Source organism: Rhipicephalus microplus, chromosome 8 (genome assembly GCF_043290135.1).
Source record: "Rhipicephalus microplus isolate Deutch F79 chromosome 8, USDA_Rmic, whole genome shotgun sequence".
In the NCBI taxonomy this organism is placed as follows: domain Eukaryota; kingdom Metazoa; phylum Arthropoda; class Arachnida; order Ixodida; family Ixodidae; genus Rhipicephalus; species Rhipicephalus microplus.
Genome location: NC_134707.1, coordinates 101,548,124 through 101,563,465, shown reverse-complemented (window position 1 = coordinate 101,563,465; position 15,342 = coordinate 101,548,124). Strand labels below are relative to the sequence as shown.

Here is a 15,342-nt window from a genome sequence, read left to right as displayed (position 1 = left end):
TCATTTCAAGCTGTAATTTTTGTGAATCTTCCAGGGCAATGAGTAGGAACATGCAGTAAATTTTCCTGGCTTCCTGGAAACACTGGGTTGTGTGACATATCACGACGAGTACGTACTCTTCAGCAGGTGCTCACGCACAATCGTTAGCGGAAATTTAGGCCAGGCTCAACCCACTCTTTGCTACACAACCATCATCATTCGAGAGCCGATAGGCGTGCGAAAAATGCGTATTGCCCTTCACATGACTCTGTGCTTCAAAGCTTTTCACACAAGCAAAACTAACTGTAACAGTTCATGCAGTGAAGCATTGATAACAGAATACAACAAGTTTGGTAAAAACCCATGGCGTTTTTCCAGGATTTAGTGCGATAGCTAGGAGCTAAGATTGTGTCATAAACAAACCCTCAATACTTCGTTCTTTCATTTAACCTAAATTAATGCCACCAGTCAAGTACAAGCTGACACCAAACAAAACGACAGGAACCTCTAAAGTGTGTGAAGATGCAGATGGCGAAACGGGGAACAGCGTCTCGTCCAGCTCAACTACAGTCCCGGACGGGCGCGAATAAAATGTCAGGCGCAAGGTTCTCTCTCACATGTAGCAGTTCGAGTGCTGAGGTTTAATGTTCCAATACCACGATATGTCTATTAGAAATGAAACATTAGAGTGTTTCCAAAATTTCGACCTAATGGTGTTTTTTAATAGGCACCTACATGTAAGCACCTCAACCACTAGCACTGCGCCGCTATCTGAATGCCGCTGCGGCGGCCAGTAGTAAAAGCCGCGAACATCAGGTCACCCTAGAAGCACCATGACCGTTCCTCTAACGTTACCTTATTCACCGTTACCGTTCACCTATGCTCTCCATGTTAGAGTTAGTGCCAGATAATTTTTTTTTCACTTCCACTGGTGGGATTACCGGGCGTTGGCATCTGTAGTGAGAGTCCGAATGAAAGTCTGGATGGACCGACGGAAAAAACTTTATTTAGAACAGCTGCTTGGTGTCACACCAGGCTCAAGCCACCAGTACATTATGTGCAGTAAGACGTAGTCTTTCCACCGCTGCCCGGGCGTGTTGGATTCCCTACAGTTGCTCGTGCACATCTGTGCAAGTCCGAAAACTTAACCATTGCTCCTCAAGGAGTTGCAGACCTATATTGTGCTCTCGGTATAGGACCATTAGCTGTGCGCGTTGCCTTAGATATGCGTCCTATCTGTGTGTTCGTATATGCACAGGTTATCGCGTTATTACGATAAATAAAGCGTTTGATAACGGCGAATTAACAACCAGTCATGGTAAAATGCAAATAGCGCAACGAGTGGGCCGTCCAATGCTCCAACCCATTACAAAAGCTTGTTTTTGCTGCCCTAATTACTCTGTCGCACACCCACTCCAGCCATAGCGCATTATCGTCAGCCACTGCATGAACAATTGGCACAAAGTTCCTTGCAAGTGTTTAGCGGATACCAGGCTTCACAGAAGAATGACATAAAACAGCATCGAATGCCGGTCTAGTACCCAAAAATTATTATAATGCCCTAGTGGGTATCAAGCAAGTGTGCTTGCAGTGGTTACCCAATAAGTGTTTTGAAAAGGCTCTGAAAGGCCGCTTTTTTATCTTTCGCTTTGACTGTGCTGTGCCTTATGCGCAGTCCTGCCGTTTTTTCACCGCATGGTTACCATTGTGCCTAGTGTGCTGCGCCTGAATAACGGAAAGGATACCGTATACAAGCTGCCTACCTGGTTGTCGATCCAGTTACATAATAAATGATGAAAAACTCTCCAAGTCCATGCTGCCTACAGAGAGTGATCAGCGGGAAGAGTGGAAGTGTGTCGCAATACCACGACAAAAGGCTCGCGGTTTCACATTTGATCCCCGAATGTGTGCGTGTCAGAAAAAAGTTTTTATGCGAGTGACATCTTTTGCTGAACTAGTGGCTAATGAAACGTGGTTTTGTAAAGTCACCGCGCGACATTACGAAAATCAAGCCGACGCTGTCGCGAGGATTTCGCACAGTGTCACGGCGTATTTGTACAGTGAAAAAAGATGTAGAGCTTATGCACCTGCCAAGTGTCGACGGCAGCCGTCAGCGAGCTGTGCACTGTTCAGGCTGCATTGACCCAATGCACGAGCATTTTTGACGTAACTGCAATGAATAAAGGCGCATTTATTGAACTTGAGCATATGCCTACGTCTTCCTCGTTCTATGCCAGTGGGTAATACAGAATGCCGATGAATGAAATGCTCGCCGTTTTTGTTGATACAGGCACTAAGCTTATCAAGAGATTAGAGCTGATAACCCGAACAGGCGGAGCAACATGCAGCCCCTCACAGCTTGAAAAAATGAAAGTACACATCTGTTGCATGCAACAGAGACTTCAGCGCTACCACTAGACGTTTGCTAGGGGGATTTTCCAAGAGTGGTTGTACCACAATGCTGTACAAAACTTGCTCAAGCTGTAAAAGCGTGCAAAGGAAAATTTCGATTTCAGTGCGTGCTGAGCACGACAAGATAACTTTTTCTGTCACATTGTTGACCCCTCCAGAGTGGATCGTAGTTGGTCAATTTTCATGTTTGAGGAGGCATTTGAGGCTTCAGCCTTTACAGTAAAAATAATCAAAAAAGGCATAGCAAAACAGCATGAGTAATCTACACATAAGAGCAAAGAACCGAAAAACTACATTGCATGGCCAACCGAACTTAGAACGCGCTAGAGCAGCGTAGTGATAAATAACGCAAAAGAAAACACAACAGCGAGGTAAACGTAATTGGAAGTACTGTTCGATCTTCAAGAATTGCTGAATTACTAGCACAGATTCATTCAAAGTGGCCGTTGGTTAAGTAGGCGAGAGGCGATTTCAAGATATGTATCTTCGTATATTGAAGCACCGAATGTGTATATATAGCCTGAATGGTTCGATATGCGCCATCAAAAGTTGCAACTTCTTCCGTGATGCGTAAAAAACCACCAAAGTCGTTGGATAAGTCGGGATCGTACACAAATATTCACTAGATGCTTCATAGAAAAAAGTAAGCATGCTTTTATAGCGGTAGAATATCTTACAATGCAATCAGCGTGCCTTCAAATTTCTTGCTTAAGGTCCTAATTCGATCCTGAACTTCACTGTGTTGCAGTTTTCCCGAATTCCCTTGAAACTTGCATCACTATGAAGACGTATTCTACCTTCACGAATAATTTGATAACTTTGCACAGCTTCGGTGCGTGCCGTACAATTTCAGCGCCCCAGCCGCTCCGTTGCCCGGATGGATTAGAGGATGTATCCGGCTGTGCCTTTTGGATCGGGTGGCGGCTGACTGTTATAACGGCCTGTAGTACGGCCATGATAAGTTGCTACTTTAGCGCTCACAAAATATTATTTTTTCTACAAAGAAGGCATTGCAGCCTCAGCTACACACTTAACAAGATATACCAATAAGCGTGTAAACTATATAGAAAAACAACACGAGTTATACAGCCCCCGTAGCACAATCTAATCAGCAAACAGAATTTGTAAGCAACTGCTCAAAGGTGGTCCTAAACATAAATTTCGTCCTTCGTAAATATTATCTGATACTGACAAGCAAATAGTGCCTTAGAAAAGTCTCTCCTGGAGTAGCACAGGCGCGGGACGCCCGCCATAGGAATCCTAAATATTAGTGCAGGCAAATGTAAACGCACATTCTATTCACAAGGCTACACCTTCTTTTGTCCAAGATGCAAGACTCGCAAAAACCTCCAAGATTACGTGATAATTGAAAACACTGCAAGTGACTACGTCCAACACATGGAATCTGGTTTTACCTGAACCATTTAAATGTTTTCTACATAATGTAATGCTCATATTGTCACAAATGGTACACTAGCGAAACGGGACAGACCATTATTGTTCGATAAAGTGCTCGCTACGCGGATATGAAAAAGGAAATAGTGAAGGTAGCGGCTTAGCATTTTAACGTAGCGGGTCACAACTTCAACAATCTCACACATTACATAGCTCAGTGGAAATATCGGCCCACAAGCGACCAAAAATATACTCTCATTTTTTTATTCATAAGTTCAGGTCACCTTCAGTCAGCAGGCATGAATGTCAAAGAAAAGGACTCTTAAATTACTTGATAAAGTACATCGACAAAAAAATTGAGACTTGAGTCCTTCCATAACCTCTAATGTATCGTAGTTAAATGGTGTGTCAACGTCTCACAACCATGGTTTTGTGAAGCCCCCCGCCCCACACCTTCCTCCGATTTATTCCTCTCTATTTATTAAAGGAATACTTCTTCCCTTTTCACTCACACAACTCCTCCCGGCACTCCTCCCCACAATCCTACCCACATATTCATAGTTGCCCTCTTATCGTCTTTTGTTAAGATGGAGGAAAGGATACGAAGCACGTACACGCTAGCGCTAAGAGAATTCCATCTAGCCTTAAAGAAGATATGTCCACTTCTCGAAACATCTTCTTTACGTATTTTTTGTATAACAAGCTTCTAACTTCTTTTTGATAGCTTTGTTTTTACCATAGTAGTCAGAAGTTGGACGTTCTCTACTGCAGTTGTTTTTAAAATCAGCTTTGCTGCCTGATTTCAAACAATTTTGAAACCTAGCCTAATATAAGCTTGCAAATTACACGTACGCATTTACTATGGCCGTTTACCTTTTTACCTTTTATATTGATTTCTGGTTCCTTTCGCTCAACGGTCCCAGGCAGTGCCATGTCAAGTGTACGCATGTACATTGTGTGTCACTCATAAATTGAGACACCTGTCCAAGATGCAGTTCTCGATGAAGGCAAAACTAGTGCGTCATGATTTAACTAGACCTGAGCTACTTTATGGCATTTTGTTCATTAACACAGTTTTTGCTGTTACGCAACAGCGATAAACCCATGATTGTATAAAATTACTATTGCTTTCATCTGTAGCCAATTATTTTAATAAATTACTAAGAGTTAACGTTATTACAGAGTATAAAAGCGCACGTAGGAACCTCAATAAAGTGTATATTTATTGTTCAATCTCATGATAGTCTATACGGAATTAGAATCTGTTTGCAGATGCGAAAACATTGTGAAAAGAGAGCAACGGGCATCCTTAATGAGAAGTGGTCAGGAGGCTGCACCTTGAAGCATCTCTTGCTTATTTCCCTGCAGCAGTATCGACCATGGTGGCATTTTCTCATGAGCAACTCAACAGATGGTATTTCTGTTTGTGATTTTTGCCTTTTTCTTGTATTTTTATGTCACTGCGGAAGCGGTATATTGAACCACTGCAGGGAAATAGGTTTAATGATGCATAGCAAGCTGTGACTCAAACAATTGCCGTGACCGTCAGTCATCTCGTATTGTAAAAAATTGCTTCGTGATAGTGTGCAGCTGTTCATTCAAACACGAACACTTGAAAAAAGACCTTGTTGAGAAATAGGCATCTTGTTTAAAGACGATGCGTAGTTTTTAAACGAAAGTTCAAGCCTATTTTGCCTGCGATCTTATTAAATGATATAGCTGTCTTCTGGGACCATAAAAATGTCCAAAGTAGCAGATCATCCTGAATAACGCGGTTCGGGTTGATAATGCCTAAATAAATTGTCAGTCAAGCTATTCAGTGAATCATTAACACATTCTCATATGTTTTTAGTGTCAAGTAGCGGTGTCATTTCCAAAGAGAGACAACTCATGGTTCTTATACGGTTTGCTATACGCAACATGCAAAAATGTGTCGGTAAATACACCATAGACACTGTAAATATAATAGTTCATAAGGCAGGAAGCACAATAAGTTTATTGTGATAATCTTTATGAAAATATTTACTTATTGCGGTTATTGTAAATTCACGACGCTGGAAGCTGTTCACAAAATAAGAGTGAGTTTACCATCACTGGCTTGACAGTCCTCATAATTGAATTCTGTTGCGTTGTTACGGTTGCAATATGTCTCAAAATTTGTTTTGCAGAGTTCTTGTTCTTGAGGTTCACTTTTCAAGTACTTGTCATTCACCCATAGTTCACAGGCGTCGTAGTAATCTGTGGGAATGTACTTGACGATTAGTCTCGCTCTCAAAAAGAAAAGACAAAAAGTATTTTTCTGTGCCTCTCGACGTTTTTAATGCCTTGGGAGGTGGTGCGAATGCTGTATATTGTGTTCCATTATTTTGCCGTGTCCCTATAGCTCTCGGGTAATAAAGATTGAAATTTTTGAACAAGCGTGCACGTACTATTGTTCAATAATACGTGCATGCTGTTATTTTCTAGCTCAAATATATGCCTCCAAAACAATAATTGTATTAATAAATGCTAGGGCTTTCCTTTATCGCTTCGTAGTTGTAACGTGTCACTCTACAGGAAGCAACCAGGATCCATCACACTAGCCTGATTTTGATACCACTGGCGCTGTTCTTCGCAGTTCTTTGCAAATCGGCATTGATATATACGTGAGGTCCACGTTCGGCGGCTTAATCTTACGCGTACAGCCACTCTGTACAATAAACGCATCAGATACAATAAACTGATGGCAAGATGGCAAGATAGATTATTGTATCTTTCGAAATGATGACAAGATACAATAAATTTGCCATCAGCGCAACGAAACACATGCAAAGCTAGCTTCTTACAACGGTCTTTTCATAGGGCCACTAGCCAACATACGTCTACGATATGCGAAAATTTTTGAGACGGCTTTCCATGAAGTTTTTTTTTTTTTTGAAGCCCTTTCGTTCACGAATTCTTTTTTCGCTCGCTATGGTTTAGCAACTTCCGGTTTCAGTAAATGTGCGTAAAATACAGACCAACCATGAGGTGCCACGTTGCTATAAGAATCACTGTAAAAAAAATGGCAGCATATCCACGGAGTGAGTGATTGATAGTGGGGCGAAGCATCCATTCATCCACTCGTTCTTGCTTCCGTACATCCAAGCATGCGTCTGTGTGGCCACCCGTGTGTCCATCCGCCCGTCCGTGCGTGTTTTTGTTTGTGCGTCCGCACGTTCATCTGTGCGCCCGTCCCTGCTTTTGTCCATGCATCCGCTCCTGCATCCGTTCATGCGTCTATCCGTCCGTGCAGCCATCCGTGCGTCCGTCCATGCATCTGTCTGTGTGTTCGTTCGTCCCCCTATTCAGCACTCCAAGTACCACCATCTCGCATCTTTTCATCATATATTCCTCATATGGAAGCACCGCCATCCAGCGGAAATTCCAAGGACTGAACGAGAGGAGGCACACGCACACTTTCTTACGGCTTGCGCTTCGTGTCTACTTCCCCCCTTTAACCACCTCGAGTTCATGGTATATACTAGTTCACTGTATTCATGGCACTGCGGCCCAACGCTCGCTAAACCTTTCTAAAACTAAGGAGATTATGCCCAGCGAGTATGACGTAGCAACCCTTTCTTGTCAGATAGTGCTCAATGTACATGCCAATGGCTGCTAAAAGGGATGAGACAGGAGAATTCGTCTTTTAGTTAACGCGCGCGGTGCTAATTTTTTATTGTTCAACAACGCACAGAATTAATCTCTCACTGGCACCGCATTGGAGGTAATTGTAAGACTGGTTACACAATGAATACTACTACGACTACGAGGGACAAACGGGTGCCGCTATAAGGAGCTTCGCCCCTAAAAGAGGAACCATCAGTTTTCGGTGTATCGCAACGTCCACGTCTCAGGCTCCAAATGTTCGGAACGTTGCGTTCGTAAGCTAAAATTCTTGACACTCGCTCTTTCAGGGTCATTCTTAAGAGATACTTACGATCTGCACTTGACCAAAGTTGTTAAAAAAATGTTCAAATGTCCGGTTTGTCCTCGTACAAGGGTTTCGGTGCACCACGCGACAAACTTCATTTTATTGCATGAAGCATGCCAGTGTTACGCTATTGAGCCATCAATTGCTATAATATGATTGTCCAACATTACGATGTTGGTGTTTATTAAGGGTCTCACATTTATCAATAGTTTGGAGTTTCCCTGTTCGTGAAGACAGACCTGTTGGTGTGTATATTAAAATCTTGGTGTGTATATTAAAAACAGACCTGTTGGTGTGTATATTAATAAAGTAGAATAGGTGCCTCAGCTGACAGTAAATTGCACATGTAGCAGCCTGTCAGAAATCTCACATGTGACATTCACTATCCGAAGACTATTGTTTCATAAACGAGTATGTTCTACTGAAATTGTATTCACCATTGAGCCACTAAAAATACAGAACACTTTCATGACCAAACATGTCTCTGCCCCTGAATGCCCTATAAAGAGCGGCCATCATAAAAATTCACCCGTATCTGCATATTAATCTGCAAATGTCGTCGAAAGACGAAATTCTTGCGTCTGGAGATATTAAAAAAACGTTGATTTGATGTTCTGCGCAAGAAAATTGGTGAATAGTATTCTGAAGGCACTGCCTGAGAGTGCCTCGAGCGTGCAGTGGAGGCGAACGAGCGTATCAAGTCACGTCACACGTGTGACATGAGCGCCGTCTGGCAGTTTTCTTGGAAAACGGAGCGCTTGGCCCTGAGACGGGCGTGTGCAGCCGTATCAGAGGTGATATAGTGTAGTACGCAAGGCGATTAGTAGGTGCCACCACCATGTCGTCGTAGAAAGGCGTTTGAAACACTTCCCTTTGAGTGCAAGCGTTGCATGGCCAGCGCCGAGTGATAAACGCTACGGTCCTTAAAATAACTTAGGTTTACCTTTTCTAGTAAAACACGCACATACAGAATATATACGTGTTGTTATGGTGCCTCAGATATGCGTGATAATTGCTCTTTAATTGACAATCGGGCAAGTATGAACGCTGAATCTTGAGCAACATCGATGGGTACTGCGGATGGGATCGGCCGTTTCAATCAACTGGTGCCGTTTGAAATGATAAGTACCGTTAAATGCATGTACTTAGCCTAATGCTAAGTACCCGAGCGTTGTGATTTCCCGAGTGTTGTGATTTCTGCGTCGGTTGCTGCCGTACGCTTTCCGCATCAAAAGACCCGCTGTTCAAGTACTACTTACGCCAATATCCACGTTTCAGAGTGGTGGAGGTGCTGAGTAGATGCTTCAGCCATGTCTTGGATGGCAGGTAGTTTCTTTTTGTGGAGTTCTAGGTTGAGTTAGGACGTTAGGGACGTCAAGGTCTGTGGTTTGTGTTTGCCATGCAATCATGCTATACCATGCCAGTTTTGCAAATTGCCATGTGAACGAACCCACCGCAACAGCTGCAGGACCATGAAATGTAAATCTTGACAGTCATGACATACATGTCACGATTTTTATGTTATAACTAGTCAAATATGTTCTTCTTACAGTCATGTTATGCCATGCGAATATTGGTATCGATACCGTTATTTAAACGGCCAGGAGAGCTGAAATTCGTAGGGCGGATAGATAGATAGATAGATAGATAGATAGATAGATAGGATGGAAAGATAGATAGAAAGATAGATAGATAAATAGAGAGATAGATAGATAAATAGATAGATAAATAGATAGATAGATAGATAGATAGATAGATAGATAGATAGATAGATAGATAGATAGATAGATAGATAGAAGTACTGGCAGTTTGCTAAGGAATTCTTCTTATTAAATATCGAATGAAAGTGATTACTTACCTCCACCTGTCTCATTTTGCTTCTTTATAATTGCGCAGTACTCTGACGTATAATTAAATGCAACTCTATAACTTGTGGATCCACCTATTACAGAAATGCAAATAGAAAGTTAAATTTCTGTTGTTGGCCTGTTCCACAATGTTTCAATGCAAAGTTGCGATGCCTGGCCAATAGTTAGGAAAAAAAATAGTGGTGGTTATATGTCATTGGCCCCATTCTTTTTCTTCATTGTGTCGACTGAGTACAATACCACACGTCTCTCCACACAAAGTTGCTTATCTATCGAAAGTGAACTTTTGTAGTACGTTGTGGCTGTAGTGGTAAAAATTCACATCAATCAGCTCAGTATGACAGTGTCAACTAGAATAAATATAATATAGAAGAAATGAGCACCGACTACAATACGATTGTTCGAGACTTCTTCGCCAGATGTGGTGTCTTGCACGTAGTAGTTCGTTACCTTGCACGAAGAAAATCATAATAAAGACGTTAAATTGCAATATATGCGTGGTATATAAAATGTGTTGTTCCTATTCGATGCGCACCAGTAACGTATGTCGATGGCATGCATCCGCAAGCAGCAATTTTGCTCAATATTCATTGCTACCTGGTGTCACTATCTTTGCTTTCGACATATAACTTGCCAGCACCAGTCTATATTCAGTGACGAAACAATATGTTCTGAGTTCTTGATGGCGGTAGAGAGATTTTCGTGACAATACTCAAAGCCTCATAAATGTACTTTGTCTTTGATATCAATTATTTTTGTCAAAAGCAATCGCTAATGCTTTTAGCAGCTGTACCTACTGCTTTACTTGGAGCTAATGGCACCTTTCAACAGCTGTCCCGTGACTCTGCGTCGTTCAATTTTATTGCGTTTGGCTAGAGGAATCATTACTTTAGGTAGGACTCTCACCAACCCTTTTTCAGAAATCTCGTTTTTACGTTTTGTGTGTTCATCTACTCAGCCTTACTGCTTCATTTCCCATCGAACTTGCTTTTAGGGGTATGATCTACATCTTTCAAAACATTTCTTGAAGCTACGCTGCAATGGGTGCTAGGTGTCACAAATTTTTGAAAGTTGTCAGCCGTTTTCATCATTTTTTGGAAATTTGTCAGCCCAACGACTCATTGAATTGAAAAAAAAAAAGCCAAGGATTTGCCGCACGTACCGTAACGCTATGGTAAATGTTGAGTTGCCGTTAATATTATTGGTTTTCGGTTTCTTGTAGCATTTATTGTTCAATTTTTTCACTTGAGATTTAGGCAACCATCATGTATTGTAAGTACTTAAATCTTCCTATCGTTGTTAATGGGGCTAATGGGATGAATTATTACCAGGTTCAAGAATGCAGACCACTCGACCGTACAAGGCACAAGCTGTCGAATAAATGCGCTGAAGCAAGCGCATGGGCACTTTCAACGTGAGTGCACATTTACGCCTAAACGCATAGCGTTTTACGGTACCTCTAACTCACCTAGTATTAGACGCGTTTGCAGCATGCCTACTTTTCCGTGCACCAGATGAACATGACGCTTGAGTCATTTCTCTTCAGATGTAGTGGGGCCAAATACTCATCAAGCTTATTTAGGGCACGCTGCCAGGCCAGTTGTTTGGGGTTAATCATTCATATGGGTGTAACGAAACATGCGTGAGTGTGACTTCCTTAGCTTTGTCAGATAAAAAAAATGTATCTAGAATCTTCACTGCGACGTTGGAGAGAGCACATTGTCGCTTTGAGTAATTACACGCGCATGAACTGTGCTGTATTTTTACATGATGGCTTCTACGTTTTATCGATCTACTGTTATTGTATAAATAGCAGGTGTGATCGCAAATAAATCATTAGTTGGAAGTTAGCACTGTGTGCGTGTGTGTGTCTGTCGAAGTGTGTGGATTAAGCCTAATCAATGAAACCACAAGATCTTTTGAACCTAAAGCCACGGACACCATAAAAATCATGAATAAAATTAACAAAGAGCAGGGCTACAATTAAAGCAGTGAATTTGCCCCTTAAACATAGTTTTAATGTTTATTCCTTTTTGTCCTGAAGAATATGAGCCACTGTTTGTCCTGCAACTGCTCATCTCGCCTACCGTCTTGTGCAGTTTCCACTAAAATAACTCTGGTTCATCCTGTTTTATAATTGTTTACACATAAAAATTATGTAACTACCAGTGGCTCGTGTCTCATGTACTAAGCTTGGTGTAGCAGTATACTATGTTATTATTAACGCAACACCTATGCCCTTTTTAATTATCATTGCCAGCGCTGACATCCGAGGCCCCGCTTCTACCGTTCACGGTTCGATGTGACTGGTAGCAATCATGAGTGCTGATAAAAACTTGAGTACAATCTTTTAAGTTGTCTTTTAAACCCACTCATTCATAAGGTTTGTTTGTTTTTTTTTGTTGAAGAACACGGGCAAACTATATTCAATAAAGTGTTTGCCATTGCGTCTGTGGCTACTGACAGAATTATTTTTAATCACCACGGTTTTTTTTCGCACCGAAAAATGGGCCAAACCCTCAAAGCCTAGAACATGTATTTTTTTTCAGAAAGTTTTTTTTTCTGAATGTATTTCTGAAAGTGAGCAGACACTAAAATGCTAATTACAATAATTTTAGCCGTTCTTGCTATTCTTACTGAATCCTGACGTCATAACATAAAACGTGCTTCTCGCCAAGTGCTCAAACAAGGTGACGTGATGTTTTGATGACCACTTCATATTCAAGTGGTCATTTTAATTGCTTTGGGGATGCCTAACGCCTGTTTTAGAAGTATTGCTCCATTTTATCAGAACTAGGCAGACAGCATCTTGGTGTCACCGTAGTGGTTCTATAGCATGACGTCAAGCTAGTGTCAATATGATTAGGTGTGACCTCGGCATAATGAATCATTGACCATTCAAATATATTAGCACCCTTTTCGCAGCTGCAACCTTGCTCAATGCGGTCTCTGCACATCTATCAATTTTATTGTGAACAATAAACCCACCTTGGAAAAACTGATGTTAGTACACTTTCCAGACAGACGCCCGAATTACTCCACTGAACCTGAACTCTAGTTATTTAGTGAGGCACAAAACTGGCAAGCAACCTCAACTGAATGTGTTACATCAGAAATGTTTTAAATTGTTATAGCTTACTTTCGTTAACAGCCGTGAAAGCTTGTGCTGGCCGACGTTTTGCTGCTGCATTGTAAACCATTTTATTCGACGTCCTGTGTCAGAAGAAACAGAATAAATAAACACTTTATTGTGCAAGCAACTTAGCCACCACAGTTATAATTAGGCAAGCGAGAATCATGAAGATAATAGTAGTTGACGGTTGAAAGTTTATTGAAATATCATCATCAATTACAAATGACTTCGTTCGTAAGTGCTACAGAAGGAAGTCCCAAGGTAAATACCGTCAGGGGGACCTCTTATTGAAAATAGATTAGGGAAATACAGGGCAGATAAGTGACGATGAGAAGCATATTACGAAGCGTGAATTTCTAAGCAAAAACAGAAAAGCAAGAGCGCAAATAATTTTAAAGTTGCAAGGCCTAGAACATACAATATCGAAAAACGTGTAAATAATATACATACTGCAAAGATTTACATCACTTGAAAAATGAAAAAAAAACGCAAAAAATAAAACGCTGAAAACATTTAGCATGAAAGGTGAAAGGAATCTTCCCTCATTTTATTTAAAATGTAGGCATATTATGACAAATTATATTGATCAAGGGAAGCGAGTTTTATAGAAAAACACCTAAAAAAAGCGCTTTCTGTTTGCCATAGTTCGAGTGTACTACCAGCAACAGTAAGCTAAGATCAGAGGAGAATCTAGTCAAACTTGTGTTAGAAAACGGAGTGAGATGCTTTCTAGTTGAATGTCAAGATGACGTGCACGAAAAATGAGGGTACCCAGTTTCAATGAGATGGAATGATTGATGGAGATAAAGCCTAGATTACGGTGCACGGGCGTGGCAGACTCCCTTCAGTGACTGAAGGTGATAATTTTTATTGCTTTTTTCTGCAAGTGAGCAAACTTGGAGAGATGAATCATGTAAGTGTTTTGCCAGGAAGAACAACAATATGTTAAATGACTCTAAGCGAAGGTGAAGTATGATGAACGAAGATTGCGCAGTGGAAAAAAACGGGCGAGTTTCAATTAAAACACAAACGCCAAAATAAATTTTGGAGTAAATTTCTGGGATGTGTTTAATAAACTTTAATTGAGAGCCAATCGAAGCACCGAGGAAAGTCGTCGTATCGCAGGGATGTATAACATGCGAGTCATATGTTAAAAATGGCATGAATGGTATTGTCTTACGAAAGGAATAAAATAGCATGGATGTAGTTTTAAGTGCTATAATTAGTAGCTGATGGTTACGGCACCATTGTACGACATCAGCGGAGTTCCTATTTAATTCCTTTTGTAAGTTTACTAAATTTCTCTTTGGGGAAAAGATGGTGGTATCATCAATATATATACTACATTTAAATATATTAAGACATTTGGGTAAATCAATAATGTACAACAAAAACAGCAAACCTCCAAGAATTGAGCCTTCGGGGACACCCTGATTAATCGTGCTAGAGTTAGAACAGAAATCACTAACTATGACGCGCTAAGACCTATTCAAGAAATGCGATGAAGGCCTGAAACCAAAAATATCATCATCATCATCATCATCACTATCATCATCAGCTTTGCTACGTCCACTGCAGGATAAAGGCCTCTCCAATGTTCCGCCAGTTAACTCGGTCCTGTGCTTGCTGCTGCCAATTTATACTCGCAAACTTCTTCATCTCATCTGCCCACCTAACTTTCTGTCTCCGCCTAACCCTCTTGCCTTCTCTGGCAGTCAGTTGGTTACCCTTGATGACCAGTGATTGTCCTGTCTACGCGCTACATGCCCGGCCTATGTCCATTTCTTCTTAATAATTTCAACTATTATATCCTTAACCCTCATTCGTTCCCTAATCCACTCTGCTCTCTTCGTGTCTCTTAAGGTTACACCTACCATGTTTCTTTACATTGCTCGCTGTCTAAACCTCAATTTAAGCTGAACCCTCTTTGTAAGTCTCCATGTTTCTGCTTTGTAGCTTAGTACCGGCAGGATACAGCTGTTATATGCCTTCCTCTTGAGGGATAACGGCAATCTACGTGTCATAATCTGAGAGTGCTTGCCAAATGTGTCCACCGCATTCTTATTCTCCTAGTTACTTCAATATCGTGGCTCGGCTCCACGGTTATTACTTGCCCTTAGTAGACATAGTCTTCTACAACTTCAAATGGACTATTACCTATCTCAAAGCGCTGCTCTCTTCAGAGGTTGTTGCAATTTACTTTTGTTTTCTGCAGATTATTTTAAGGCCCACATTTCTGCTCTCCTTGTATGACTCCGTAATCATGAGTTGCAATTCGTCCCCTGAATTACTCAGCAATGAAATGTCATCAGCGAAGCGCAGGTTACTAATGTACTCTCCATGAACTCTTAACCCTAACTGTTCCCATTCTATGCCTCTGAAGACCACCTGTGAGCACGTGGTAAATTGCATTTCTGTCTACCCTGTCCTTTTTCCTTTGTTCGCGCGCTGAAACACCTTGCTAATATGAATACGCACCAACTAGCCCAAGCTTCCACTCTTGTGCATTGGGGAGATTGTATCCCCTTGCCTTACACCGTTCTTTATTTGTATTCTGTAGCTTTTTTTATGAAGCACTATGGTAGCAGTTGATCCCTATAGAT

General features: G+C 41.3%; 1 protein-coding gene across 2 annotated transcripts in view; it reads right to left on the bottom strand.

The window, feature by feature from the left end:
• Window positions 1-5,763: 5,763 nt before the first annotated feature.
• The window catches only part of LOC142769292 (uncharacterized), a 35,595-nt gene continuing 26,016 nt past the window's right edge, over window positions 5,764-15,342 (bottom strand). For both annotated transcript variants that reach the window (XM_075872417.1, XM_075872418.1), the window contains 3 exons: window positions 12,746-12,819; window positions 9,597-9,680; window positions 5,764-6,024 (listed from right to left, as the gene is read on the bottom strand). In XM_075872417.1, the coding sequence (XP_075728532.1) occupies window positions 5,852-6,024; window positions 9,597-9,680; window positions 12,746-12,819 (331 nt within the window). In that variant the 3' untranslated portion in view covers window positions 5,764-5,851. The remainder of the gene's footprint in view (window positions 6,025-9,596; window positions 9,681-12,745; window positions 12,820-15,342) is intronic.